This window comes from Lepidochelys olivacea (genome assembly GCF_965140295.1).
Source record: "Lepidochelys olivacea isolate rLepOli2 genome assembly, chromosome: 11".
Lineage (NCBI taxonomy): Eukaryota > Metazoa > Chordata > Testudines > Cheloniidae > Lepidochelys > Lepidochelys olivacea.
Genome location: NC_140421.1, coordinates 514,161 through 540,136, shown reverse-complemented (window position 1 = coordinate 540,136; position 25,976 = coordinate 514,161). Strand labels below are relative to the sequence as shown.

Here is a 25,976-nt window from a genome sequence, read left to right as displayed (position 1 = left end):
CCGGGCACAGGCAGGAGCAGGATGGGGAGCCAGGTGCTGGCAGGGAGCTGGCAGGGAGCCGGGCAGGGAGCTGGGTGCTGGCAGGGAGCTGGGCAGGGAACTGGGCACAGGCAGGATCCGGGCAGGGGGACGGGCAGGGAGCTGGCAGGGAGCTGGGCACAGGCAGGAGCAGGGCGGGGAGCTGGGCAGGGGGCCAGGCAGGGAGCTGAGCAGAGAGCCGGGCACAGGCAGGAGCAGGACGGGGAGCCAGGTGCTGGCAAGGAGCCGGGCAGGGAGCTGGGTGCTGGCAGGGAGCTGGGCAGGGATCCGGGCACAGGCAGGAGCAGGGCAGGGAGCCGGGCAGGGAGCTGGGTGCTGGCATGGAGTTGGGCAGGGAGCTGGGCAGGGAGCCGGGCACAGGCAGGAGCAGGGCAGGGAGCCGGGCAGGGAGCTGGGTGCTGGCAGGGAGCTGGGCAGGGAGCTGGGCAGGGAGCCGGGCACAGGCAGGAGCAGGGCGGGGAGCCAGGTGCTGGCAGGGAGCCGGGCAGGGAGCTGGGTGCTGGCAGGGAGCTGGGCAGGGAGCTGGGCACAGGCAGGATCCGGGCAGGGGGACGGGCAGGGAGCTGGCAGGGAGCTGGGCACAGGCAGGAGCAGGGCGGGGAGCTGGGCAGGGGGCCAGGCAGGGAGCTGAGCAGAGAGCCGGGCACAGGCAGGAGCAGGACGGGGAGCCAGGTGCTGGCAAGGAGCCGGGCAGGGAGCTGGGTGCTGGCAGGGAGCTGGGCAGGGATCCGGGCACAGGCAGGAGCAGGGCAGGGAGCTGGGTGCTGGCAGGGAGCTGGGCAGGGAGCTGGGCAGGGAGCCGGGCACAGGCAGGAGCAGGGCGGGGAGCCAGGTGCTGGCAGGGAGCCGGGCAGGGAGCTGGATGCTGGCAGGGAGCTGGGCAGGGAGCTGGGCACAGGCAGGATCCGGGCAGGGGGACGGGCAGGGAGCTGGGCACAGGCAGGAGCAGGGCGGGGAGCTGGGCAGGGGGCCAGGCAGGGAGCTGAGCAGAGAGCCGGGCACAGGCAGGAGCAGGGCGGGGAGCAGGGCAGGGAGCCGGGCAGGGAGCTGGGTGCTGGCAGGGAGCTGGGCAGGGATCCGGGCACAGGCAGAATCCGGGCAGGGGGCCAGGCAGGGAGCTGAGCAGAGAGCCGGGCACAGGCAGGAGCAGAACGGGGAGCCAGGTGCTGGCAGGGAGCCGGGCAGGGAGCTGGGTGCTGGCAGGGAGCTGGCAGGGAGCTGGGCACAGGCAGGATCCGGGCAGGGGGCCAGGCAGGGAGCTGGCAGAGAGCTGGGCACAGGCAGGAGCAGGGCGGGGAGCAGGGCAGGGAGCCGGGCAGGCAAGGACGGTCCCCACAGCCTGGCTCACCTCTCACTCGCAGGGTGAAGTGCACCTCGTCGTCCCCAGTGTCACAGCTGAAGGTGCCGCTGTCGCCCGGCTCCGTCTGCTTGATGGTGAGTCTGCGCAAGGGCCCCTGGCTGCCCAGGAGGAGCCGCGCCCCGGAGCGCAGCGCCCGCTTGTTCTTCAGCCACTGGACTGGAGCCTGCTCCTGGGAGAGCCGGGCAACCAGCGTGACGCTCTCCCCTTCCAGGACCTCCACGGGCGTCTTGGCCTCCTCCTTATTCACGACCCGAATGGGGGGGGCTGGAACCAGAGGGGAAAGGAAATCAGCGGGCAGCCCTGGGACAGGTTTTCCGGGGCGCTGTGGGGAGCAGGCTGGGAGAGGGTGTCTATATTCCCAAAGGGAAAACAGGACACCGTGAGGAGCTGGCCTGAGCCACTCGCCCGAGCCCCCCTCCTTGTGCAGGGCTGGCCCACACTGCTCCCCCGAGCCCCCCGCCCGCACCTGAGCACGGCCTCCCCCGCGCGGGGCTGGCATCGCCGCTCACCCTCCTGCACGCTCCTGCACACCCCACTTTTCTGACAAAAATGGCCATTTGTCCCCCTGATCAAGTCAGCAAAGCAAACAGCACAAATACCCACTTCAGCAGGGGGCGCCGTGGGGAGCGGGGTAGGGGTCACTGGCTGTGGGGGGGCACTCGCAGCTACCCCAGCCCTGCCTCTCCCAGCAGGGGGCGCCGTGGGGAGCAGGGTAGGGGTCACTGGCTGTGGGGGGCACTCGCAGCTACCCCAGCCTGGCCTCTCCCAGGAGGGGGCGCCGTGGGGAGCGGGGCAGGAACGTTGGCTGGGGGGGCACTCGCAGCTACCTCAGCCCCACCTCTCCCAGCAGAGGGGGGGCCTTGGGGAGCGGGGTAGGGGGTCACTGGCTGTGGGGGGGCACTCGCAGCTACCCCAGCCCGGCCTCTCCCAGCAGGGGGCGCCGTGGGGAGCGGGGCAGGAACGCTGGCTGGGGGGGAACTCGCAGCTACCCCAGCCCCGCCTCTCCCAGCAGGGGGCGCCGTGGGGAGCCAGGCAGGAACGCTGGTTGGGGGGGCACTCGCAGCTACCCCAGCCCTGCCTCTCCCAGCAGGGGGCGCCGTGGGGAGCGGGGCAGGAACGCTGGCTGGGGGGCACTCGCAGCTACCCCAGCCCCGCCTCTCCCAGCAGGGGGCGCCGTGGGGAGCAGGGCAGGAACGCTGGCTTGGGGGGCACTCCCGGCTACCCCAGTACAGCTGTGGTGTCTGCACTGGTCCTGCTGGTGACACAGGGCAGGAGGCTGGGAATCCTCCATCCAGGCGTCTACGGCAAACAGGAGCAGGCTGCGGGCTGGGCTGGGCATGGCAAGGCAGCAGGGCGTATCCAGCCGAGCCAGCACCTCTCACTCTGCCCTCTCCCATGTGCCCGCTGGCAGGGATTGGGGCAGCCCCGCAGCCCCTCCTGCACTGCCAGGGCTCAGCCTCCATCAGAGGCCAGGACAGTGTCTTCAGCCCCAGCCCCGCCCCAGGGAGCAGGGACACCTCACGCACAGCCCTTTACCCCGGCTGATAAACGCGCAGCTCAGCCCCTGGCAGCACCAGGAGGGGCACCTGGGAGCCGGCCACGGTGAAATGTAACCAGCCCCCGCAAGGCTCCTGCTGCTCTAAGGGGGCCGCCTTGCTCCTCTGGCTGCTGGGAGCAAGCGGTTGGGACCTGTGCATGGCTCCCGCAAACCCTGAACAGTGAAGGCGGAGCTCTCCCCGTTCCCCCACCCCACGGGCTGATCCCCAGAGTCCCCCTTCCGTTTGTATGGGGAGCCTCCGAATCAACAGCGAGGGGAGGCATGGGGGGGACATTTGCCATGGGGCCGGGGCTCCCAAAGCCCAGGCCCCGTAAGACAAGGCGCACCTAGCCAGTGAGAGCTGACAGGCCCCCAGCCTGGCTGGGACCGACAGCGTCCCGGCTCTGCTCCTCGTCCGCCCAGCCCACCTAGCTGACATGTGCAATGCCCCCTGCCAGCTCACCTGCCACCACCACGGCCGTCACCATTCGGTCACTGACAGCGTCACAAACATAGGAGCCAGAGTCGCTGGGCCGGGCCCCGAGGATGGTCAGCTGCCTGAAAGATCCCCGGTCCTCGATCCGGACTCGTTCGCTGGCCACCAGCTCCTGGCCGTCCCTGAGCCAGCGGACGGCAGCGCTGGGCCGAGACACCTCGCAGGCCACCACCAAGTCATCACCGGCCACCAGGCGCTGCTGCTTGCGGACCCGCTTGCTCCTCACAATGCACACAGGGGGCTCTGGGGAGTCAGAGAGAGGCAGCATCACTGCATGGGGCAGAGGCCAGGCTCGGGGCAGGGTGTGCCTCACGTCCCACAGAGTATGGCGCGCAGCAGCCAGAGCGACCCACTGCGTGCATGCTGGGCAGGCTGGCACACAGACAGCATGCCAGACAGCCTGACAGACAGCACTGCCTGGACCACCAGACGTACCAGCTGTGCTGTGGAGGGGCCAACTGACACAAACAGGCAGACTGTACAACAGGCAACTGACAGACGGAAGTAACAGCCACAGACTCCAGACAGGCCAGGGAGAGACTCTGGTCAAGTTCCAGCTGGTGGGGAGGCACACCTTTGACGAAGGGGGACTGTTCTTAATGTTTCCTCTGAATACTGTAGGGGTGCCTCAGTTTCCCCTAAGCATTTCTTAAGTCTCTAGGTGGTGGGATAAGGGTGTAATTGTTGAAAAGCAAAGGGCCAGTGTACCTAAATGGCCGACACTCTGTCTCCTGGCAACTGATGGCCTGGGCCCGTTCCCCCCTGCAAGTTGATAGCTAAAGGGATGGAGAACAAAGGAATCGGGTGATGTCCTGGCCCGGGAAAGGGACAAAGCCCAGAGGAGGAGGGAGTGGAGAGAGGGGGAGTCAGTTGGGGGCTGGCTGGGGATGAGGAGTGAAGGGCAGACGTGGTTGTCTGGCTCACTGCCCCCAAAAATGGACCCAGCTGAGGGGTCCTGTTCTCTGTACCTGCAAGCTCTGTGTTAGACCATGTTCCTGTCGTCTAATAAACCTTCTGTTTTACTGGCTGGCTGAGAGTCAGGTGTGACTGCGGAGTTGGGGGCAGGACCCTCTGGCTTCCTCAGGAGCCTCACCTGAGCAGACTCGCTGTGGGAAGCACACGGAGGGGCAGAGGAGGCTGAAGGCTCCGAGGTCAGACCCAGGAAGGTGGAGCCGGGGGAGCTGTGTGTCCTGCAGACAGGCTGCTCCCCGAGAGGAGACTTCCCCAGAGCCCTGCCTGGCTTCGTAGGGAGCAATTCCCGAGCATCGCCCGGGGACTCCGTGACAACACCCCCTGCCTCAGCTGAGCTCCCCCACTCCGCTCCAGAAGGTACCCGGGACAATCCCAGCCGTGGCTGAGACAGCAGGCTGGGGTCAGAGCCCCACTCCGGGGCACGGGGAGAGGGGCTTCTCCAGGGGCTGCAGGGGGATGTCTCAGCTGGGAGAGACCTTCCCCTGAATATTTCACTGGGGCACAGCTGGAAGAGAGGTTTCCTATAACTGTCCCACACAGGGCTGCCTATATCCTCCCAAATACCCCCCAAGGCTGCCTATATAACCCCCCATCCCGCCCCACACCAGGGCTGCCTATGACCCCCATCCCGCCCCACACCAGGGCTGCCTATGACCCCCATCCCGCCCCACACCAGGGCTGCCTATCAACACCCCACACACAGCCACACCAGCCTATAACCCCCCATCCCCTCCACACCAGGGCTGCCTATAACCCCCCATCCCCCACGTTTGTGACCTCCCAGCGTCCCCCTGCCCAGAGGTCCTGGGCTGACAGCACTTGCCCCGTAGCCCTCTAGTGGCTTGGCCTGGAATAACCAGCCTGGAGTGAGATTCTCTCCCCACCTCCAGCCCTTAGGGCAGGGGTGGGGCAAACGCTTTGGCCCGAGGGCCACATCTGGGCATAGAAATTGTGTGGCAGGCCATGAATGCTCACAAAATTGGGGGTGGGGGCTCTGGTTGGGGATGAGGAGTTTGGGGTGTAGGAGGATGATCCAGGCTGGGACCGAGGGGTTTGGAGGGCGGGGGGGGGAATCCGGGCTGGGGCAGGGGGTTGCGGTGCGGGAAGGGGTGCAGGCACTGGCTGGGGGTGCGGGCTCTGGGGTGAGGCTGGGGATGAGGGGTTTGGGGTGCAGGAGGGTGCTCCGGGCTGGGATCGAGGGGTTCAGAGGGCAGGAGGGGGGTCAGGGCTGGGGCAGGGGGTTGGGGCACAGAGGGAAGCTCAGGGGTACAAGCTTCCCTCGAGCAGCTCCAGAAAGCAGCCGCATGTCCCTTCTCCGGCTCCTACGTGGTTCCCGGCCAGTGGGAGCTTCAGGAGCAGTGCTTGGGGTGGGGGCAGCGTGCAGAGCAGAGTCCCCTGGCTGCCCCTATGCGTAGGAGCCTGAGGAGGGCCATGTCGCTGCTTCCAGGAGCCATGTGGAGCAGCCCCCGACCCTGCTCCCTGGCTGGAAAGCCAGAGCGGGGCAAGCCCCAGACCCTGCTCCCGAGTGGGAGCTCAAGGGCCGGATTAAAACGGCTGACAGATTAAAACTGATTAAAATGGCCGTAGTTCACCCACCTCTGCTCTAGGGCTAGGATGGGTCGCGGGGGCTGACAGCCCTTTCAGGGCTATTATAGCTCATATAACTGGATGTTCCCAGGATCCATGAGAACACTATTGCTCTTTGAATTCCACTGACCTCTTGGCCTCAAGGATACCATGTGGCAGGGAGTTCCACAGGTTACGTGTGCATTGTCTAAAATACAACAGCATTTCCTGATGCCGCTATTAAATATACTGCCTTCCCATTACACTGAGCACCCCATGTTCTGCTGTTAAGGGAGGGGCAACCAGCCACGCCCAATCCCCCTCTCTGTGCCGCTCATAGAGACACACCTCATCAGCCTCTGGTATGGGTCTCCTCTAAACCAAACTGCCCCAGCCTCTGCAGTCTCTTTATACGGAAGCTCACCCAGGCCCCTTCCCCCACCCGGGACCCCACCAGACCCCTTCTAAAGCTGGGAGACCACAGCCTGGAACTGCACCCCAGGCTCGGCCTCCCAGTGCGATCGCAGCAGATGCTGTCCATGCACTCTCCAGCCCTGCGCGGCTGCAGCTCCGATACTCTTGGCCCATGGCCATGCATCAGGTGTGCGTGGGGCTGCCCAGGGCTCTCCCCTGAGGGGTCACAGGGAGTTCAGAGGCCAGGGCAGAGCGTGAGGGTCCAGATTACTCCTTCCAGTGGAAAGAAAAGGAGGACTTGTGGCACCTTAGAGACTAACCAATTTATTTGAGCATGAGCTTTCGTGAGCTACAGCTTACTTTATCGGATGCATTCAGTGGAAAATACAGTGGGGAGATTTATATACACAGAGAACATGAAACAATGGGTGTTACCATACACACTGTAAGGAGAGTGATCACTTAAGATGAGCTATTACCAGCAGGAGAGCGGATGGGGGGGGAACCTTTGTAGTGATAATCAAGGTGAGCCATTTCCAAATGGCCCACCTTGATTATCACTACAAAAGGTTTTCTTCCTCTCCCCCCTCCCTCCTGCTGGTAATAGCTCACCTTTCCTGATCACTCTCCTTACAGTACCTTAGAGACTAACCAATTTATTAGAGCATAAGCTTTCGTGAGCTACAGCTCACTTCCTCAGATGCATATCGTGGAAACTGCAGCAGGCTTTATATATACACAGAGAATATGAAACAATACCTATTCCCACCCCACTGTCCTGCTGGTAATAGCTTATCTAAAGTGATTTCCAGCACAAATCCAGGTTTTCTCACCCTCCACCCCCCCACACAAATTCACTCTCCTGCTGGTGATAGCCCATCCAAAGTGACAACTCTTTACACAATGTGCATGACAATCAAGCTGGGCTATTTCCTGCATAAATCCAGGTTCTCACATCCCCCCCACCCCCATACACACACAAACTCACTCTCCTGCTGGTAATAGCTCATCCAAACTGACCACTCTTCAAGTTAAAATCCAAGTTAAACCAGAACATCTGGGGGGGGTAGGAAAAAACAAGAGGAAACAGGCTACCTTGCATAATGACTTAGCCACTCCAAGTCTCTATTTAAGCCTAAATTAATAGTATCCAATTTGCAAATGAATTCCAATTCAGCAGTTTCTCGCTGGAGTCTGGATTTGAAGTTTTTTTGTTTTAAGATAGCGACCTTCATGTCTGTGATCGCGTGACCAGAGAGATTGAAGTGTTCTCCGACTGGTTTATGAATGTTATAATTCTTGACATCTGATTTGTGTCCATTTATTCTTTTACGTAGAGACTGTCCAGTTTGACCAATGTACATGGCAGAGGGGCATTGCTGGCACATGATGGCATATATCACATTGGTGGATGTGCAGGTGAACGAGCCTCTGATAGTGTGGCTGATGTTATTAGGCCCTGTGATGGTGTCCCCTGAATAGATATGTGGGCACAGTTGGCAACGGGCTTTGTTGCAAGGATAAGTTCCTGGGTTAGTGGTTCTGTTGTGTGGTATGTGGTTGTTGGTGAGTATTTGCTTCAGGTTGCGGGGCTGTCTGTAGGCAAGGACTGGCCTGTCTCCCAAGATTTGTGAGAGTGTTGGGTCATCCTTTAGGATAGGTTGTAGATCCTTAATAATGCGTTGGAGGGGTTTTAGTTGGGGGCTACACGATCCATCGTCTACAGCCAAGCTCTGCGATACAACCGCATTTGCTCCAACCCCTCAGACAGAGACAAACACCTACAAGATCTCTGTCAAGCTTTCTTACAACTACAATACCCACCTGCAGAAGTAAAGAAACAGATTGATAGAGCCAGAAGAGTTCCCAGAAGTTACCTACTACAGGACAGTCATTATGCAAGGTAGCCTGTTTCCTCTTGTTTTTTCCTACCCCCCCCCAGATGTTCTGGTTTAACTTGGATTTTAACTTGAAGAGTGGTCAGTTTGGATGAGCTATTACCAGCAGGAGAGTGAGTTTGTGTGTGTATGGGGGTGGGGGGGATGTGAGAACCTGGATTTATGCAGGAAATAGCCCAGCTTGATTGTCATGCACATTGTGTAAAGAGTTGTCACTTTGGATGGGCTATCACCAGCAGGAGAGTGAATTTGTGTGGGGGGGTGGAGGGTGAGAAAACCTGGATTTGTGCTGGAAATCACTTTAGATAAGCTATTACCAGCAGGACAGTGGGGTGGGAATAGGTATTGTTTCATATTCTCTGTGTATATATAAAGCCTGCTGCAGTTTCCACGATATGCATCTGAGGAAGTGAGCTCACGAAAGCTTATGCTCTAATAAATTGGTTAGTCTCTAAGGTGCCACAAGTCCTCCTTTTCTTTTTGCGAATACCGACTAACACGGCTGTTACTCTGAAACCTCTCCTTACAGTGTGTACGGTAACACCCATTGCTTCATGTTCTCTGTGTATTTAAATCTCCCCACTGTATTTTCCACTGAATGCATCCGATTAAGTGAGCTGTAGCTCACGAAAGCTCATGCTCAAATAAATTGGTTAGTCTCTAAGGTGCCACAAGTCCTCCTTTTCTTTTTGCGGATACAGACTAACAGGGCTGTTACTCTGAAACCTGTCCTTCCAGTGGGTGTGTCCTGCATTGCCCACACTGAACTTCACCTGCCCCCACTGCAGCCCGCTTCCCTGCCTGGCTGGGCCCTCTGCCCCCACCCCACACCTGGCTGGGCCCTCTGCCCCGTCCCCCCCACCTGGCTGGGCCCTCTGCCCCCTCCCCTCAGGCTGGGCCCTCTGTCCTTCCTCAGTCCCCTCTGATTTTAACTAGCCTAAGTCATGTGGTGTCATCACCCACCTTCCTATCGCCCTACGCACCCCCTTCGCAGACCATTAGTCCATTGAATAAGGCTCCTCACACCCTCATTCTGTGTGGCCCAGCAGCAAAGGGCCTGTCCCTCCAGAGGGGCTTCCCGGCTCCTGCATTGCTCCCCAATGCCAGGCAGGGCCCTCACCCACCCGCCGGACGGGAAGTCGGCGGCAGGCCAGCAGGTGTGGGGCCAGCTCAGCCGTACCTTCCACGGTGACACAGAAGATGAGGCTGTCGTCGTGGCTGTCACACAGATACTCCCCTGCGTCCTTGCTCTCCATGCCCAGAATGACCAGTGCACGCCGTGCCCCGTCCTCCTCCAGACGCACGCGCCCCGTGTCCTGCAACTTCTCACCATCCTTGTACCACTTCACCTCTCCATGGGCATGGGAGAGCGTCACCTCCAGCACCAGGTCCTCCGCGGCCAGGCAGCGGCGGTGGGTCTGCAGCTCACCCCGCCCCAGGATCGTCACGGGAGGGTCTGGCAGAACCAAGACAAACAGCAGGTAGGATTAACCAGCCTATGGAACTCCCTGCCACAAGGTTTCACGGAGGCATCAGAAGGGTTCAATATTTGCATGCACAACAGTGACAAGAGCCCCCATGATACTGCACAATATACAAGGGCACTGAACCTTCCCGCGCCAGTGTAGGGGATAAGAAGGAGATTCCCCTGGGCCCATCCCCCATGGCAGGGTTGTTGTACCTTCCCCAGAAGTGCCTGGGGCTGTTCACTGTCAGAGACGGGCACCAGATTAGAGGGGACCTGCTCCACTCCAGCCTGGAAACTCCAACACAAGCCCAGGACTCGGCCCGCTCTGAGCACAGGCCCCCCGGGACCACGGTGGGCACAACTGGTCCCTGAGCATCCTGACAGAAGGGGCCTGCAATTAGCCTGTTTCATGTCACACCCCTCGGTTCCCGGTTGGGAGGAGACAACCAGCTCAGCTGCCAGGGCTCTGGCAAATTGGGCACTGCACCACTGGCCTGCTGTGCCCAAGTGGCAATTGTCTGTACTATTTTTATCAAGTCTGTGTCTGCCTCAGTTTCCCCTATATGCTGCATTGTTACCTATTGGGAGCAGGGGAAGAGACAGGTGTGAAGGGCTCCCAGTTGTCTGGGGCCTGAGGTCCCACATCAATGGAGCTCTGGAGAAGACAATGGCAAATCCAACTGCCCAGACACGGATGCCTAGCAACCAATGACTCAGAGAGATCTGCACTCCCCACCACTGGGCAGGGGGCTGAGCCGCATCCCTCAGCTTGGGAACAAAGGGCTGGGGGGTGGGGGGGGAGTTGTGTTGGATGCAGGAAGTAGTGGCGGGTACACTGGGGAGTCTGACTGAGGAGGTCAGTTGGAGTGACAGAGGGATGGGGCTTTGGGCTCCCCAAGGTCTCCCTGTGCTGGATCCAGGTGACTAGTAACCCAGCTGTCGGCCCGCACTGGATGCGTGTCCCTGCAGATGCTGGCGGAGCGGGCGTTGACCCCTAAGATGGTGTGACACTGTGGATTTTTCCTCCTTATTATGTTGTACGTGAGCCTATGTGAGTCTTACTGTTTTGCATGAATACTGTGTGCCTCAGTTTCCCTGCATACTGCACCAATGCCTAGGTGGTGGGAATAAGGGTATGTGTCCTTGGGGACAGGTGAGGTGGCTCCAGCCGCCTGCACATAAGCAATGGACGATGCCCTTCATAACCTGAGACCGAGGAGGGGGTACGACCAGATGACACTTTGTCTGGGAAGCAAGACAAAGATCAGGAGGGCGATGGGTGTGTCTGAGGTCAGGTTGCTGGAAGCTGGGCAGTCTGCTATGCAGGACTCAGAGAGTGGGGAGTCCAGGGCATCCAGCCTGGGTCCCCCCCAAGATGGACTTGCCTGAAAGTCACTGATTCCTGTGCTAACAAGATCTGCTCTACGCTGTGCTCCTGTTGACTAATAATCCGTCTGTTTCACCGGCTGGCTGAGAGTCACGTCTGACTGCGGAGTTGGGGGGCAGGGCCCTCTGGCTTCTCCAGGGGTCCCATCCAGGTGGACCCGCCAAGGGGAAGTGTACGGTGTGAACAGGGATGCTGACTGCTCCAAGGTCAGTCCCAGGAAGGCCTTAGCCGAAGAGGCTCCTTGCCCTGAACAGCAGCGTGCCCGGAGGGTCCTGCTGGCTTCGTACAAAGCAGTTCCAGAGCATCGGACCTGACTCCGCCATACATGGTACACCTCTCTCTCAGGGTCTGTCTCCGTGGGACTTGTTGCCCAGAGGTCCAGCCCCAGGAGGCAGTTAAGCCGCGTGGCTTCCCCTGGAGGCAGAGTGAGACCCCTCGGGGGCATGGCCCACTGACGGGGCCTCCTAGAGCCTGTCCCCACGCGGGGGCCATGGCCCCCATCCTGTGGGTCCGTGACACCTTCCCCACCCCATTGCTGACCCCCCACAGACTCACCATGGCTCTCCAAGCGCTCCCAGTGGGGCCTATGCCGGGGCACAAGCCCTGAGCCTGAGTGCACAGATGCAGCAACTGTCCCTGGACACACTAGCCATTGGAAACAGAGCAGACGGGCAGAGCCCACATGAACACCAGTGCCCCGGTGCATGCGGCTGCCACACAGGCAGCGACAGGCATGCCCAGGCCTGCGCATGGGACTCGAGTCTGGTTCTCAGGGGGCAGCGTGAGGCGGGGGCAACAGACTCGGCCTGGGACAAGAGAGGGTTGTGGGGACACCACTTGATAGCCTGAATCTGGCTGCAAAGGTGTCACGGAGTCCCCGGGCGATGCTCTGGATCTGCTCCCCATGAAGCCAGTCAGGACTCTGGGGAAGTCTCCTCTCTGGGAGCAGAGTGTCTGCAGGACACACACCTCACCCGGCTTCCACCTTCCTGGGTCTGACCTCGGAGCATTCAGCCTCCTCTGCCCCTCTGTGCGCTTCCCTCAGCGAGTACGCCCAGGCGGGGTCCTGGGGAAGCCAGAGGGTCCTGCCCCCCAACTCCGCAGTCAGACGTGACTCTCAGCCAGCCAGTAAAACAGAAGGGTTTATTAGACGACAGGAACATGGTCTAAAACAGAGCTTGCAGGTGCAGAGAACAGGATCCCTCAGCTGGGTCCATTTTGGGGGGGCAGTGAGCCAGACAACCCCGTCTGCCCTTCACTCCATGTCTCCAGCCAGCTCCAAACTGCATCACCCTCCAGCCCCTCCTCTGGGCTTTGTCCCTTTCCCAGGCCAGGAGGGCACCGGATTCCTTTGTTCTCCAACCCTTTAGCTCTCACTTTGCAGGGCGGAAGGGCCCAGGCCATCAGTGGCCAGGAAACAGGGTGTCGGCCATTGTCTGTGTCCAGACCCCTGCACACACCTGCCCTCTAGGGCTCTGCAATGATCATACACCCTTATCCCACCCCCTAGAGGCTTAAGAACTGCCTAGGGGAAACTGAGGCATTCCCACACGATTCAGAGGAAACATTAAGAACAGTCCCGCTTCGTCACATCAGGCACCTCCTTCAGTGCCAATGCCCCCACCCAGGGGCCAGTTCTAGGCCCAACTCATGCTGCTGGAAACTCGCTTCCCGCAGCACTGCCCTGCTCCCTGGGGCCAGTCACCAGCCCACCCCCAAGCAGCTACTCAGGTCTCTGGGCTCTCCCCAGCCTCTCACTCACCACACACTTGGACAGTAAACGTCCTGGTGTCATCAGCCGCATCGCAGACGTACTTCCCAGAATGCTCCACTCCAGCTGCAGGGATGACCAGCCGCCGATGGGCACCCTCCTCCTCCAGGATCAGGCTGCCACCAGCCTCCAGCCTGGTGCCATCCTTAACCCACTGCACTGGCATGTTCCCGCGCGAGAGCTCGCAGGCCAGAGTCACCGTCTCCCCCAGGACAGCCTTCAGGGTCGGGGGAGCTCGCCGTGGCTGCAGGATCTTCACCGGGGGCTCTGAAAGGAGAGGGCAGCGCTGGCCCAGGCAGCGAGGGGACAATGCTGCCCCACCCTGCCCTGTTGGTTTGAATCAATGTCCGGCACAGCCATTTTCTCCTTTCACGCCACGACAGAGCAATGGTGGGTGTAAGAGCTGGAGGGAGCAGATCACGGGATGGCTCCTGGGGACTGAGGAGACACAGCGCGTATGGCTGTGCCTCGGGGCACGTGTATGACACGGAGCGGCACAGCAGAAACTCACCACTGGCAAACGTATGGGCCACTCTCCCCAGCTACTCCGTGACCATAAGCAGAGCGGGAACCCAGGAGACATCAAGTGCAGCCGAGAGAGGGAGATGGATCCGGAGCAGGGGAAGAGCTTTGCTCAGTTTATCGAGGACAGTCACAGAGCAGATGTCACAGAGATGAGGAAGCTGTGCCCCACGTTACCTGGCCCCCCACGCTCACCTGACACCCTGATGTCAAAGGAGACAGACTCGTCCCTTGTCTCACAGATGTACTCGCCGGCATCCTCGGCCCGGGCCTGTGGGACAATCAGCCAGCGCTGGGCCCCCTCTGCCCGCAGCAGCAGGTTCTCTGTCTCATCCACCTCCAGCCCGTCCTTGAACCAGCACACCTGGGCATCTGCACTAGACAGCTCACACCTCAGCTCCAGGCGCTGCAGCACCAGAGCCCGCAGCTCCAGGGAGCGCTCCTGGGGGTGCAGGATCCTCACGGGGGGCTCTGTCGGGCACATCGAACGGAAGGGACATGATGGGCTCAGGGAGACCCAATCTCTACCCGCTGCAGGGCAGGGGGTCTGCTTTACCTAACCCCAGCCTGCCTGCTCCCATGGGCCCCACTCTGCTCTAGCGAGACCCCCAGCCACTGCCCGTGTCCATCAGGAGGCCTGGGCTCCCCGGTGCTCTGGGAGATATGGCTGGGTGCTGGGGCTGCAGCCTGATGGTCGTTAGGAAAAGTCTCTGCCAGCCTTGTGCTACATGTAGGGAAGCAGCTGCCCACGGAGCACAGGGGTTACAGCCTCTGTCAGACCCAGACCCCAGTTCTTCCAGGGCCATTGTGGGCTGGGCACTGACGGGACGCAGGGCTCTCACTGAGGGGCAGGGTCCGGGCGCTGATGAGGCGCAGGGCTCTCCCCTCACGGCCAGGGGCCGGGTGCTGACAGAGCGCAGGGCTCTCCCCTCACGGCCAGGGGCCGGGTGCTGACAGAGCGCAGGGCTCTCCCCTCACGGCCAGGGGCCGGGCGCTGACGGGGCACAGGGCTCTCCCCTCACGGCCAGGGGCCGGGTGCTGACAGAGCGCAGGGCTCTCCCCTCACGGCCAGGGGCCGGGCGCTGACGGGGCGCAGGGCTCTCCCCTCACGGCCAGGGGCCGGGCGCTGACGGGGCGCAGGGCTCTCCCCTCACGGCCAGGGGCCGGGCGCTGACGGGGCGCAGGGCTCTCCCCTCACGGCCAGGGGCCGGGTGCTGACAGAGCGCAGGGCTCTCCCCTCACGGCCAGGGGCCGGGCGCTGACGGGGCGCAGGGCTCTCCCCTCACGGCCAGGGGCCGGGCGCTGACGGGGCGCAGGGCTCTCCCCTCACGGCCAGGGGCCGGGCGCTGACGGGGCGCAGGGCTCTCCCCTCACGGCCAGGGGCCAGGTGCTGACAGAGCGCAGGGCTCTCCCCTCACGGCCAGGGGCCGGGCGCTGACGGGGCGCAGGGCTCTCCCCTCACGGCCAGGGGCCGGGCGCTGACGGGGCGCAGGGCTCTCCCCTCACGGCCAGGGGCCGGGTGCTGACAGAGCGCAGGGCTCTCCCCTCACGGCCAGGGGCCGGGCGCTGACGGGGCGCAGGGCTCTCCCCTCACGGCCAGGGGCCGGGCGCTGACGGGGTGCAGGGCTCTCCCCTCACGGCCAGGGGCCGGGCGCTGACGGGGCGCAGGGCTCTCCCCTCACGGCCAGGGGCCGGGCGCTGACGGGGCGCAGGGCTCTCCCCTCATGCCCAGGGGCCGGGCGCTGACGGGGCGCAGGGCTCTCCCCTCACGGCCAGGGGCCGGGCGCTGACGGGGCGCAGGGCTCTCCCCTCACGGCCAGGGGCCGGGCGCTGACGGGGTGCAGGGCTCTCCCCTCACGGCCAGGGGCCGGGTGCTGACGGGGCGCAGGGCTCTCCCCTCACGGCCAGGGGCCGGGTGCTGACAGAGCGCAGGGCTCTCCCCTCACGGCCAGGGGCCGGGCGCTGACGGGGCGCAGGGCTCTCCCCTCACGGCCAGGGGCCGGGCGCTGACGGGGTGCAGGGCTCTCCCCTCACGGCCAGGGGCCGGGCGCTGACGGGGCGCAGGGCTCTCCCCTCACGGCCAGGGGCCGGGCGCTGACGGGGCGCAGGGCTCTCCCCTCATGCCCAGGGGCCGGGCGCTGACGGGGCGCAGGGCTCTCCCCTCACGGCCAGGGGCCGGGCGCTGACGGGGCGCAGGGCTCTCCCCTCACGGCCAGGGGCCGGGCGCTGACGGGGTGCAGGGCTCTCCCCTCAGGGCCAGGGGCCGGGCGCTGACGGGGCGCAGGGCTCTCCCCTCACGGCCAGGGGCCGGGCGCTGACGGGGCGCAGGGCTCTCCCCTCATGCCCAGGGGCCGGGCGCTGACGGGGCGCAGGGCTCTCCCCTCACGGCCAGGGGCCGGGCGCTGACGGGGCGCAGGGCTCTCCCCTCACGGCCAGGGGCCGGGCGCTGACGGGGCGCAGGGCTCTCCCCTCACGGCCAGGGGCCGGGTGCTGACGGGGCACAGGGCTCTCCCCTCACGGCCAGGGGCCGGGCGTTGACGGGGCGCAGGGCTCTCCCGTCACGGCCAGGAGCCGGGCGCTCACGGGGCGCAGGGCTCTCCCGTCACGGCCAGGGGCCGGGCACTGACGGGGCGCAGGGCTCTCCCCTCACGGCCAGGGACCGGGCGCTGACGGGGCGCAGGGCTCTCCCCTCACGGCCAGGGGCTGGGCGCTGACGGGGCACAGGGCTCTCCCCTCACGGCCAGGGGCCGGGCGCTGACGGGGCACAGGGCTCTCCCCTCACGGCCAGGGGCCGGGCGCTGACGGGGCGCAGGGCTCTCCCCTCACGGCCAGGGGCCGGGCGCTGACGGGGCGCAGGGCTCTCCCCTCACGGCCAGGGGCCGGGCGCTGACGGGGCGCAGGGCTCTCCCCTCACGGCCAGGGACCGGGCGCTGACGGGGCGCAGGGCTCTGCCCTCAGGGCAAGGGGCCGGGCGCTGACGGGGCGCAGGGCTCTCTCCTCACGGCCAGGGGCCGGGCGCTGACGGGACGCAGGGCTCTCCCCTCACGGACAGGAGCCGGGCGCTGACGGGACGCAGGGCTCTCCCCTGACGGACAGGAGCCGGGTGCTGACGGGACGCAGGGCTCTCCCCTCACGGCCAGGGGCCAGGTGCTGACGGGGCGCTGGGCTCTCCCCTCATGCCCAGGGGCCGGGCGCTCACGGGGCACAGGGCTCTCTCCTCACGGCCAGGGGCCGGGCGCTGACGGGGCGCAGGGCTCTCCCCTGACGGACAGGAGCCGGGTGCTGACGGGGCGCTGGGCTCTCCCCTCACGGCCAGGGGCCAGGTGCTGACGGGGCGCTGGGCTCTCCCCTCATGCCCAGGGGCCGGGCGCTCACGGGGCACAGGGCTCTCTCCTCACGGCCAGGGGCCGGGCGCTGACGGGGCGCAGGGCTCTCCCCTCATGCCCAGGGGCCGGGCGCTCACGGGGCGCAGTGCTCTCCCCTCACGCCCAGGGGCCGGGCGCTGACGGGGCGCAGGGCTCTCCCCTCATGCCCAGGGGCCGGGCGCTGACGGGGCGCAGGGCTCTCCCCTCACGGCCAGGGGCCGGGTGCTGACGGGACGCAGGGCTCTCCCTGAGGGCCAGGGGCCGGGTGCTGACGGGGCGCAGGGCTCTCCCTGAGGGCCAGGGGCCGGGCGTTGACGGGGCGCAGGGCTCTCCCCTCACGGCCAGGGGCCGGGCGCTGATGGGGCGCAGGGCTCTCCCCTCACGGCCAGGGGCCGGGCGCTGACGGGGCGCAGGGCTCTCCCCTCACGACCAGGGGCCGGGTGCTGACGGGGCGCAGGGCTCTCCCCTCACGGCCAGGGGCCGGGCGCTGACGGGGCGCAGGGCTCTCCCCTGAGGACCAGTGGCCGGGCGCTGACGGGGCGCAAGGCTCTCCCCTCACGGCCAGGGGCCGGGCGCTGACGGAGAGCAGGGCTCTCCCCTCACGGCCAGGGGCCGGGCGTTGACGGGGCGCAGGGCTCTCCCCTCACGGCCAGGGGCCGGGCGCTGATGGGGCGCAGGGCTCTCCCCTCACGGCCAGGGGCCGGGCGCTGACGGGGCGCAGGGCTCTCCCCTCACGGCCAGGGGCCGGGCGTTGACGGGGCGCAGGGCTCTGCCCTCAGGGCAAGGGGCCGGGCGCTGACGGGACGCAGGGCTCTCCCCTCACGGCCAGGGGCCGGGCGCTGACGGGGCGCAGGGCTCTCCCCTCACGGCCAGGGGCCGGGCGTTGACGGGGCGCAGGGCTCTGCCCTCAGGGCAAGGGGCCGGGCGCTGACGGGGCGCAGGGCTCTCCCCTCACGGCCAGGGGCCGGGCGCTGACGGGGCGCAGGGCTCTCCCCTCACGGCCAGGGGCCGGGCGCTGACGGGGCGCAGGGCTCTGCCCTCAGGGCAAGGGGCCGGGCGCTGACGGGGCGCAGGGCTCTCCCCTCATGGCCAGGGGCCGGGTGCTGACGGGGCGCAGGGCTCTCCCCTCACGGCCAGGGGCCGGGTGCTGACGGGGCGCAGGGCTCTCCCCTCACGGCCAGGGGCCGGGCGCTCACGGGGCGCAGGGCTCTCCCCTGAGGACCAGTGGCCGGGCGCTGACGGGGCGCAAGGCTCTCCCCTCACGGCCAGGGACCGGGCGCTGACGGAGAGCAGGGCTCTCCCCTCACGGCCAGGGGCCGGGCGTTGACGGGGCGCAGGGCTCTCCCCTCACGGCCAGGGGCTGGGCGCTGACGGGGCGCAGGGCTCTCTCCTCATGGCCAGGGGCCGGGTACTGATGGGGTGCAAGGCTCTCCCTGAGGGCCAGGGGCCGGGCGCTGACGGGGCGCAGGGCTCTCCCCTCACGGCCAGGGGCCGGGCATTGACGGGGCGCAGGGCTCTCCCCTCACGGCCAGGGGCCGGGCGCTGACTGGGCGCAGGGCTCTCCCCTCACGGCCAGGGGCCGGGCGCTGACGGGGCGCAGGGCTCTCCCCTCACGGCCAGGGACCGGGCGCTGACGGGGCGCAGGGCTCTCCCCTCACGGCCAGGGGCCGGGCATTGACGGGGCGCAGGGCTCTCCCCTCACGGCCAGGGGCCGGGCATTGACGGGGCGCAGGGCTCTCCCCTCACGGCCAGAGTCCAGGCGCTGACGGGGCGCAGGGCTGTCCCTGAGGGCCAGGGGCTGGGTGCTGGTGAGAGCCCTTCCCACCTGTCATCTCCCCCCAGGGGACCGGGGCTGTCACTGACCTGCCAGCTGGGGTAACGGGGGAGCGCTGCTGACCCACCCGCCGGGAGGCCAGGGGACATCACCCACCTGTCACCGTGATGTTGTAGAAGACGGAGTCGCCGCCCGCGTCGCACACAAACTCCCCCGTGTCCTGCGGCCGGGCCGAGGGGATGACGAGCCTGCGATGGGGCCCCTCGCTCTCCAGGAGTAGGCAGTCGCCCTCCTCCACCTCCACCCCGTCCTTGTACCACTGCACCGGGCCGTCGGCACGGGACAGCTCGCACGCCAGCACCACGCGCTCCGAGGCCAGGTAGGTGTGTGCGGCGTCCTCGTTAGAGCTGACGATCCTCACGGGCGGCTCTGGGCAGGGAGACAGGACAGGCTCAGCAGAGAGGATGCCGCCTGGGTCACTCACATCCAGCCACCCCGCCCATCCTCCAAGGCAGGATGCCCAGGAAGAGGGTGAGGAAGTGATCCTGGGGGTAGCTATGTGGGGCGATGCAGAGCCTGGACTGACCATCCCTCATCAGGCGGGGATGTGGCTCATTCTGCTTTAGATGGAGCTGCAGAGTCGTTTGCATTCTCCATGTCTGGAGGGAGCTGCTGCTTCCCTCCACTAGGGCCCAGCTCCCTGAAGCCACCCCCGTGGCAGAGAGAGCCAGGGCTCAGGACTCTGAGGGTCTTCATTTAGCTTCAAGGCAGAGCTGGGCAGCAGGCTGGTCCCCCGCTGCCCTCACAGGGGACCGGGAGTCAGAGCCCAGGCCCTGCTGGGGCTGACAACTGCCAGCTCTGGTAATGCACCGTCAAGCCCAGACGCTTCACTGGCAAGCCCCCTGTGCCATGCCTGCTGCCCTAGCTGGGGTCCAGGCAATGGCAGCGCTGGGTACAGGATCAGACCCACAGAGTAACTGACCACCAGGCCAGGCAGCACCTCAGGGCAGAGACCCAGCTTCCTGTCTGAGTGTAAGGCTTCGGCCCCCCCAGCACTGCCTGTGGGCATTCACCCTGCTCCTGGGGAGGGGACCGTCGCCCAGCCCCCAGCTCACCAGTCACGGTCACTGTGAAGCTCAGCGCATCCTCGCCCACGTCACACGTGTATGTCCCGGCATCCGAGGGGCGGGCAGAGCGGATACACAGCCTCCTGGCGCAGCCCTCTGCCTGCAAGGCGACGACGTCGTCCGCGGGCACAGCCTCCCCGTCCTTGAGCCACCGCACAGGGGCGTCGGGCGCGGAGACCTCACACTCCAGGAGCAGGGGCAGCCCTGCCAGGAGCTCCCGGAGGCGCTGGGCCTCGGGCACCGGGGCGATGCGCACCTGCGGGGCTGAGAGAGCAGGTTCTTTATCACACCAGTGCGGCAGCACCCTCAGAGGTAGGGCTATTTTGAAGCCCAGAGGAGGCTGCGGTCCCAGCCCCACGGAGCTCACAGCCGCAGGCTGTAGGAGCACCGGGCTGGGGTGACATTGCTACACACACTAACGGCCTGCAGGCTGCACTCCCAGGCTGGGGGGGACAAGCAGCCAAGGGCTGGGCCCACAGGACTCCCAGGCAGCAGTCCCGGGGTGAACGGGGGAGAGGAGGTGGTGGTCTGACAGACCGGCTGGAATGGGGGGCAGAAAGCAGGGAACTGGGGAAGGGGCATGTGGGCGAGCCAGGAGGGAGGGGGCAGAGCGGGGCAGGGAGGCCGGGAGGGAGGGGGCTGAAGAGTGAGGAGATAGGTGAGGATCCTCCCAGCAGCTGTGTATTAGCAGGGGTTGCAGGGTGTCTGGGAGGCTGCAGAGCAGAAGGGGGCAGTGACCTGGGGGGAGCCTGGAGAGAAGCATTCGCCATGCGACCAGAGGATCTTGTCAATTTCTGCCAAGAGAAAGTTGGTGAAATGTGACCTGCCCTTCCCCCTCCCCTCAGCTCGCCTGCCCCTCCCACAACTCTCCCCCCTCCTCCCCAGTCATACAGAGTCTCTGCTCTGCTCCTCTAGCCCCTCCACTTGTTCCCAGGACCCCATCCAATCCCATCTCCTGGTCTCCCTGAACCCCCCTCCTCCCTCCGTTTCTCACTCTCCTCTGGCTCTTCCCCTCACAACACGAAGTGCCAATCACAGCTACCCTGCCCCACTTGCCTCTCCGACTATCGCCCCATCTCCCTTCCTCCCCAAGCTCCCTGCACACACTGGCTGGAGTTCCTCTCCTCCTGCTCCCTCCTGGACCCGCCAGCCCCCGGCATGCCACAGAAACTGCTCTTGCTCAAATCGCCAGTGACCCCTTCTAACCAAGGCTCAGGGCCAGCACTCCATCTTCATCCTCCCCGGTCTGTCAGCCGCCTTCACGCAACTGGCCATGCTCCTCCTCTTGGCTTCCCTGATTCTGGCCTCTCTGGGTCCCTTACTCCCCCTTAAATCGCTCCTTCAGAGGAGCCTCCAGACCCAGGCAACAGCCGGGCATTGCACAGTTCTGAGTCTGTGCCCAGGGACATGTCCAGACGGGCTAAGACCTTGCTGGCAGCCACAGCTATTGTGGGGTGGATGGATGGAAAGTTGTCAAAGAGTGTGGGGGAGTCAGAGCCCTGCACCCCTCACTTCCTGCGATCCACTGTGACTCTCAGCCAGCCAGTAAAACGGAAGGTTTATTAGACGACAGGAACACAGTCCAAATCAGAGCTTGTAGGTACAGACAACAGGACCCCCTCAGTCATGTCCATCTCGGGGGCAGGGAGCTTAGTCCCAGCCCTGGGGCTCCCTCTGTTTTCCCAGTCTCCTTCCAAACTCCAACCCCCTCCAGCTGTCTCCCCCAGCCTCCCCCCGGCTCCTCCTCCAGCCTTTGTCCAGCTTCCCGGACCAAAGGTGTCACCTCGCCCCAACCCCCTTCCTGTGCTCAGGTTACAGGCTCAGGTATCATCCCTCCAGTGAAGCCCTCCCCTGCTATCCCATCCCCAATGCTGACAATCCCAGTAAAACTCCACCGCAGCATCCCCAGGTCAATCCTCCCCACTCCCTGATCCATCACAAAAGTATTTCCAGAGATATGTACCGCAGACGATTGTGTTCCAAAGCTGCTGAAGGCCAGACAGTGCCGGGGCGGGGAGGTTCTCAGAGCTCCGAGTGAGCACAATTGACACCCTTCCCCCCAGCCCAGCCAAGAGTTTACAGGCCAGACAAGGTGGGGACTTGGGCCTCAACACAGCACTAAAGAGCCCAAGAAAAAGACCTGGAACAGGGGGGCCATCAGGAGAAAGAAGGCATGAGATTGTATGCTCTGCCAGCGGGAGAGTCTCATGAAAAGTGTGGACCCCAGCTCTCTGGACTGGCCCAGCACTGGCCAGATGGGCCAGTGGGTGAGAAACACCTTCTCAGACAGGAAAGGAGCTTAACAACATAAGAACAGCCATACTGGGTCAGACGAATGGTCCATCTAGCCCAGTATCCTGTCTTCTGACAGTGGCCAATGCCGGTGCCCCAGAGGGAATGAACAGAACAGGGAATTGCCCAGTGATCCATCCCCTGTTGCCCATTCCCAGCTTCTGGCAAACAGAGGCTAGGGACACCATCCCTGCCCATCTTGGCTAAAAGCCATTGATGGACCTGTCCTCCATGAACGTATCTAGTTCTTTTTTGAACTCTGTTATAATCTTGGCCTTCACAACATCCTCTGGCAAGGAGTTCCACAGGTTGACTGTGCAGTGTGTGAAGAAATACTTCCTTTTGTTTCTTTAAATCTGCTGCCTGGTACTTTCATTGGGTGACCCCTAGTTCTTCTGTTAGGAGGAGTAAATAACACTTCCTTATTGACTTTCTCCACACCAGTCATGATTTTATAGACCTCACTCATATCCGCCCCTTAGTCATCTCTTTTCCAAGCTGAAAAGTCCCAGTCTTATTAATCTCTCCTCATAAGGCAGCCATTCCACACTGCTAATAATTTTTGTTGCCTTCTGTGACGAAGCGGGACTGTTCTTAATGTTTCCTCTGAATAGTGTGGGGGTGCCTCAGTTTCCCCTAGGCAGTTCTTAAGTATCTAGGGGGTGGGGTAAGGGTGTATGATCCTTGCAGAGCCCTAGAGGGCCGGTGTGTGCAGGGGTCTGGACACAGAGAATGGCCGACACCCTGTTTCCTGGCCACTGATGGCCTGGCCCTTCCCCCCCTGCAAGGTGAGAGCTAAAGGGTTGGAGAACAAAGGAATCTGGTGACCTCCTGGCCTGGGAAAGGGACAAAGCCCAGAGGAGGGGGGGCTGGAGGGAGTTTCTGTTTGGGGCTGGTTGGAAACATGGAGTGAAGGGCAGACATGGCTGTCTGGCTCACTGCCCCCCAAAATGGACCCAGCTGAGGGGTCCGGTTCTCTGCACCTACAAGCTCTGTGTTAGACCATGTTCCTGTCGTCTAATAAACCTTCTGTGTTACTAGCTGGCTGAGAGTCATGTCTGACTGTGAAGTTGGGGGGCAGGACCCTCTAGCTTCCCCAGGAGCCCTGGCTGAGCAGACTCGCTGGGGGAAGCGCACAGAGGGGCAGAGGATGCTGAATGCTCCAAGGTCAGGCCCAGGAAGGTGGAAGCCGGGTGAGCTGTGTGTCCTGCAGACAGGCTGCTCACAGGAAGGCGACTGCCCCAGAGTCCTGACTGGCTTCATGGGGAGCAGTTCCAGAGCATCGCCCAGGGACTCCGTGACAACTGGTGGTAGAAGTGGGATGTACTGCACCCTGCAGATGGCGCTTCCTGCAGTAAGTGACTGGGGAGCAGTAAAATGAAGGGGGATTGACGCGGACCAGGTGTGCTGAAGAGTCAGAGAGAGACGGTTTCAGGGGGCGGTTAACCCCTGGGAGTGTGTGACCAGAAAGAAGGACTTTTGCAGTAACAGGGTTCCCCTGGGGATTGCAGTGAGCAGTCCCAGGAGCGGAGGAGTCTGCAGCTCAACCCTGGCAAAGAGGGGGTGACCTCGAGAAGGGCTGGCACACTAAGGGTTCTCCCTGGTGACCCTGGGGAGCTGAGAGCACACAGGCCTGTGAGTCCACAACAACTTGGGAAGAGCGGAGTGATGGCCTGTCACCGTCTCCTGAAGAAGGACATTGTAGCCCTGTGCAGAAAGAGAGGGTTGAGCATTGGAAAGTTCACTAAAGCACAGTTCATCGTGCAGCTGGAGGAGGATGACCGCTCTAAGGGACAGATTCCTGACCCCAAATGGGGCTATAGCAGGATCTGGGAGCAGCTGGAGTGGGAGCCAGGCACCCCCAAGACTCCTGTCCCCAACCAGACGAGGGTCTTCACAATCGGGTTCCCCATCGGGGGATCGAGACGGACGGGATTGGAGCTGAGTCCGAGAGAGCAAGAGGACTGTGAGAGACAGCGAGAGCCCGAGAAAGAGCTGCAGAAGCAGCAGCAGCATGAACTGGCGGTGGGGGAGCGGAGAGGCCTAGGGGACCTCCCCGGGGTGAGTGGGGATAGACCCCGGGGGGCCAGTTCCGCAGGGAACCTCAAGACTAAATTGTTGCCCCTGGTTAAGGAGGGGGGGGATGTGGATGCCCACCTCACTGCCTTTGAGCAGGCTGGAGATTTGAACCAGGGCGACCCTGCGGAAAAGACCCGGTGTCTAGCTCCCTTGCTGGGTCCCAAGGCCATAGACTCCATCAGCCAGATGGGTGGGGAGGTAGACAGGCTCCCACTCCCGACCCCAACCTCTATACCTGTGTGGAGAATTGGGACAGTGAAGGAAATGTGTCTGTGTCTGTCAGGGGTATTGACTTGCCCATGGAGGGAGCTACCCTAGTCTCCAAGCAGTTGTCTGTGACCAGCCTTGTGTGCTGGGACCAGGGGAATGAGATCCCAAGCTGTGTGTCTGGGAAAGGAGAAAGTGTGTCCGGCTCTTCTTGGTCTGCGGAGCAGACAGAAAGGGCCTTTCAGCCTGTGATGGTTGAGGGTCGTGCAGTTGTCTCAGAGCTGGTTCTGGATTCAGCTAAAGCCCAGGAAGGGAATGGCCCTAAGTTTGTGTCTGCTCAGGAGAATGGCCCTGTAACTAGGTTGCATCCAGTTAGTGTCTATGTAAAATCCCAGAGCCCAGGCAATTCTGGTGCTTGTATTTTGCCTGTTGCTAGTGTGTTGTTGGGAAAGGGTGTCGCAACTCTGACTAATCAGGGTGAGATCCTAGCCAGGGCACAAGGAGAGCGTGAAGATGATTTGATTGTGTTACCTACTGAGGGTGTGAAAAGATTCCTGAGCTTGTGTGTGGCAAAGGAAAGGAGAATGTTTCTAACCTTTTATCTAGGAAGTCAGACAGTTTGCCTGAAAGGGGATTGTGTAGGAATCCGCCGGATGGGCCAGAGGTAATTCTGGATGTAAGGGAGACCCAGAAAGAGTCTGTTGTTGCTCAGGAAAGTGTTCCTCTAGAGCAAGCCCTAGGTGAAGAGGGTAAGGGCAGAATTTCTGTGAGGAGTAAATTGTTGCATAGAAAAGCCCTAGGGAAGGGAATCCTCATGGAGTCTTTGCAAGCAGTTTATGGCAACTGAAGGGTGTGAAAGTGATTTCATCAAGAAAGGTTTCAGAGTAACAGCCGTGTTAGTCTGTATTCGCAAAAAGAAAAGGAGGACTTGTGGGACCTTAGAGACTAACCAATTTATTTGAGCATGAGCTTTCGTGAGCTACAGCTCACTTCATCGGATGCATTCAATGGAATGCAGTGAGCTGTAGCTCCCGAAAGCTTATGCTCAAATAAATTGGCTAGTCTCTAAGGTGCCACAAGTCCTCCTTTTCTTTTTAATCAAGAAAGTTTCAGTTCCTAATGGCCAGAAATTTTCTGTTGTGAATGGATCCACTGACTGTCCTGTTGAAAGACCCAGTGTGGAGAGCTTTGAGAAGGTCTCAGATGAAGTGAAAGCGGTTAAGAAAGTTAAACAATCCTATAACCAAGTGGCTGTGTTTCGCCAGCTTGTTGGGGAGAAGACCCAATCCCAGTTTGACCCCCTTGGGTTTTGGGGTGGCCAAAGGGCACGGGCCGCATAAACCTTCCCACATGCGGCCTGCGAGTGCTATCGACCACACCCGACCTAAGGGAGGGCGTGAAACTGGAAGGGCCTGGAGTAACTCCTACCAAGGAATGGGAGAGATGCTGGGGCATCCATGGGAACCCTGGTGGCTTCGAATTTCACCAGGTTACTGGCTAAAGTGACCCCGCTCAGTTCAATCTCGAAGGGGGGAGAAATGTGATGAAGTGGGACTGTTCTTAATGTTTCCTCTGAACATTGTGGGGGTGCCTCAGTTTCCCCTGTGCAGTTCTTAAGTATCTAGGGGGAGGGATAAGGGTGTATGATCATTGCAGAGCCCTAGAGGGCAGGTGTGTGCAGGGGTCTGGACACAGACAATGG

The 25,976-nt window shown here is 62.8% G+C and overlaps 1 protein-coding gene across 1 annotated transcript in view; it reads right to left on the bottom strand.

Moving 5' to 3' along the window:
- The window catches only part of OBSL1 (obscurin like cytoskeletal adaptor 1), a 58,123-nt gene that overhangs the window by 12,005 nt on the left and 20,142 nt on the right, over positions 1-25,976 (bottom strand). The window contains exons 7-13 of the mRNA XM_084642721.1: positions 19,685-19,960; positions 18,726-18,998; positions 13,626-13,901; positions 12,900-13,175; positions 9,463-9,738; positions 3,400-3,675; positions 1,388-1,663 (exon numbers count right to left, since the gene is read on the bottom strand). Coding sequence (XP_084498847.1) covers positions 1,388-1,663; positions 3,400-3,675; positions 9,463-9,738; positions 12,900-13,175; positions 13,626-13,901; positions 18,726-18,998; positions 19,685-19,960 — 1,929 coding nt within the window. The remainder of the gene's footprint in view (positions 1-1,387; positions 1,664-3,399; positions 3,676-9,462; positions 9,739-12,899; positions 13,176-13,625; positions 13,902-18,725; positions 18,999-19,684; positions 19,961-25,976) is intronic.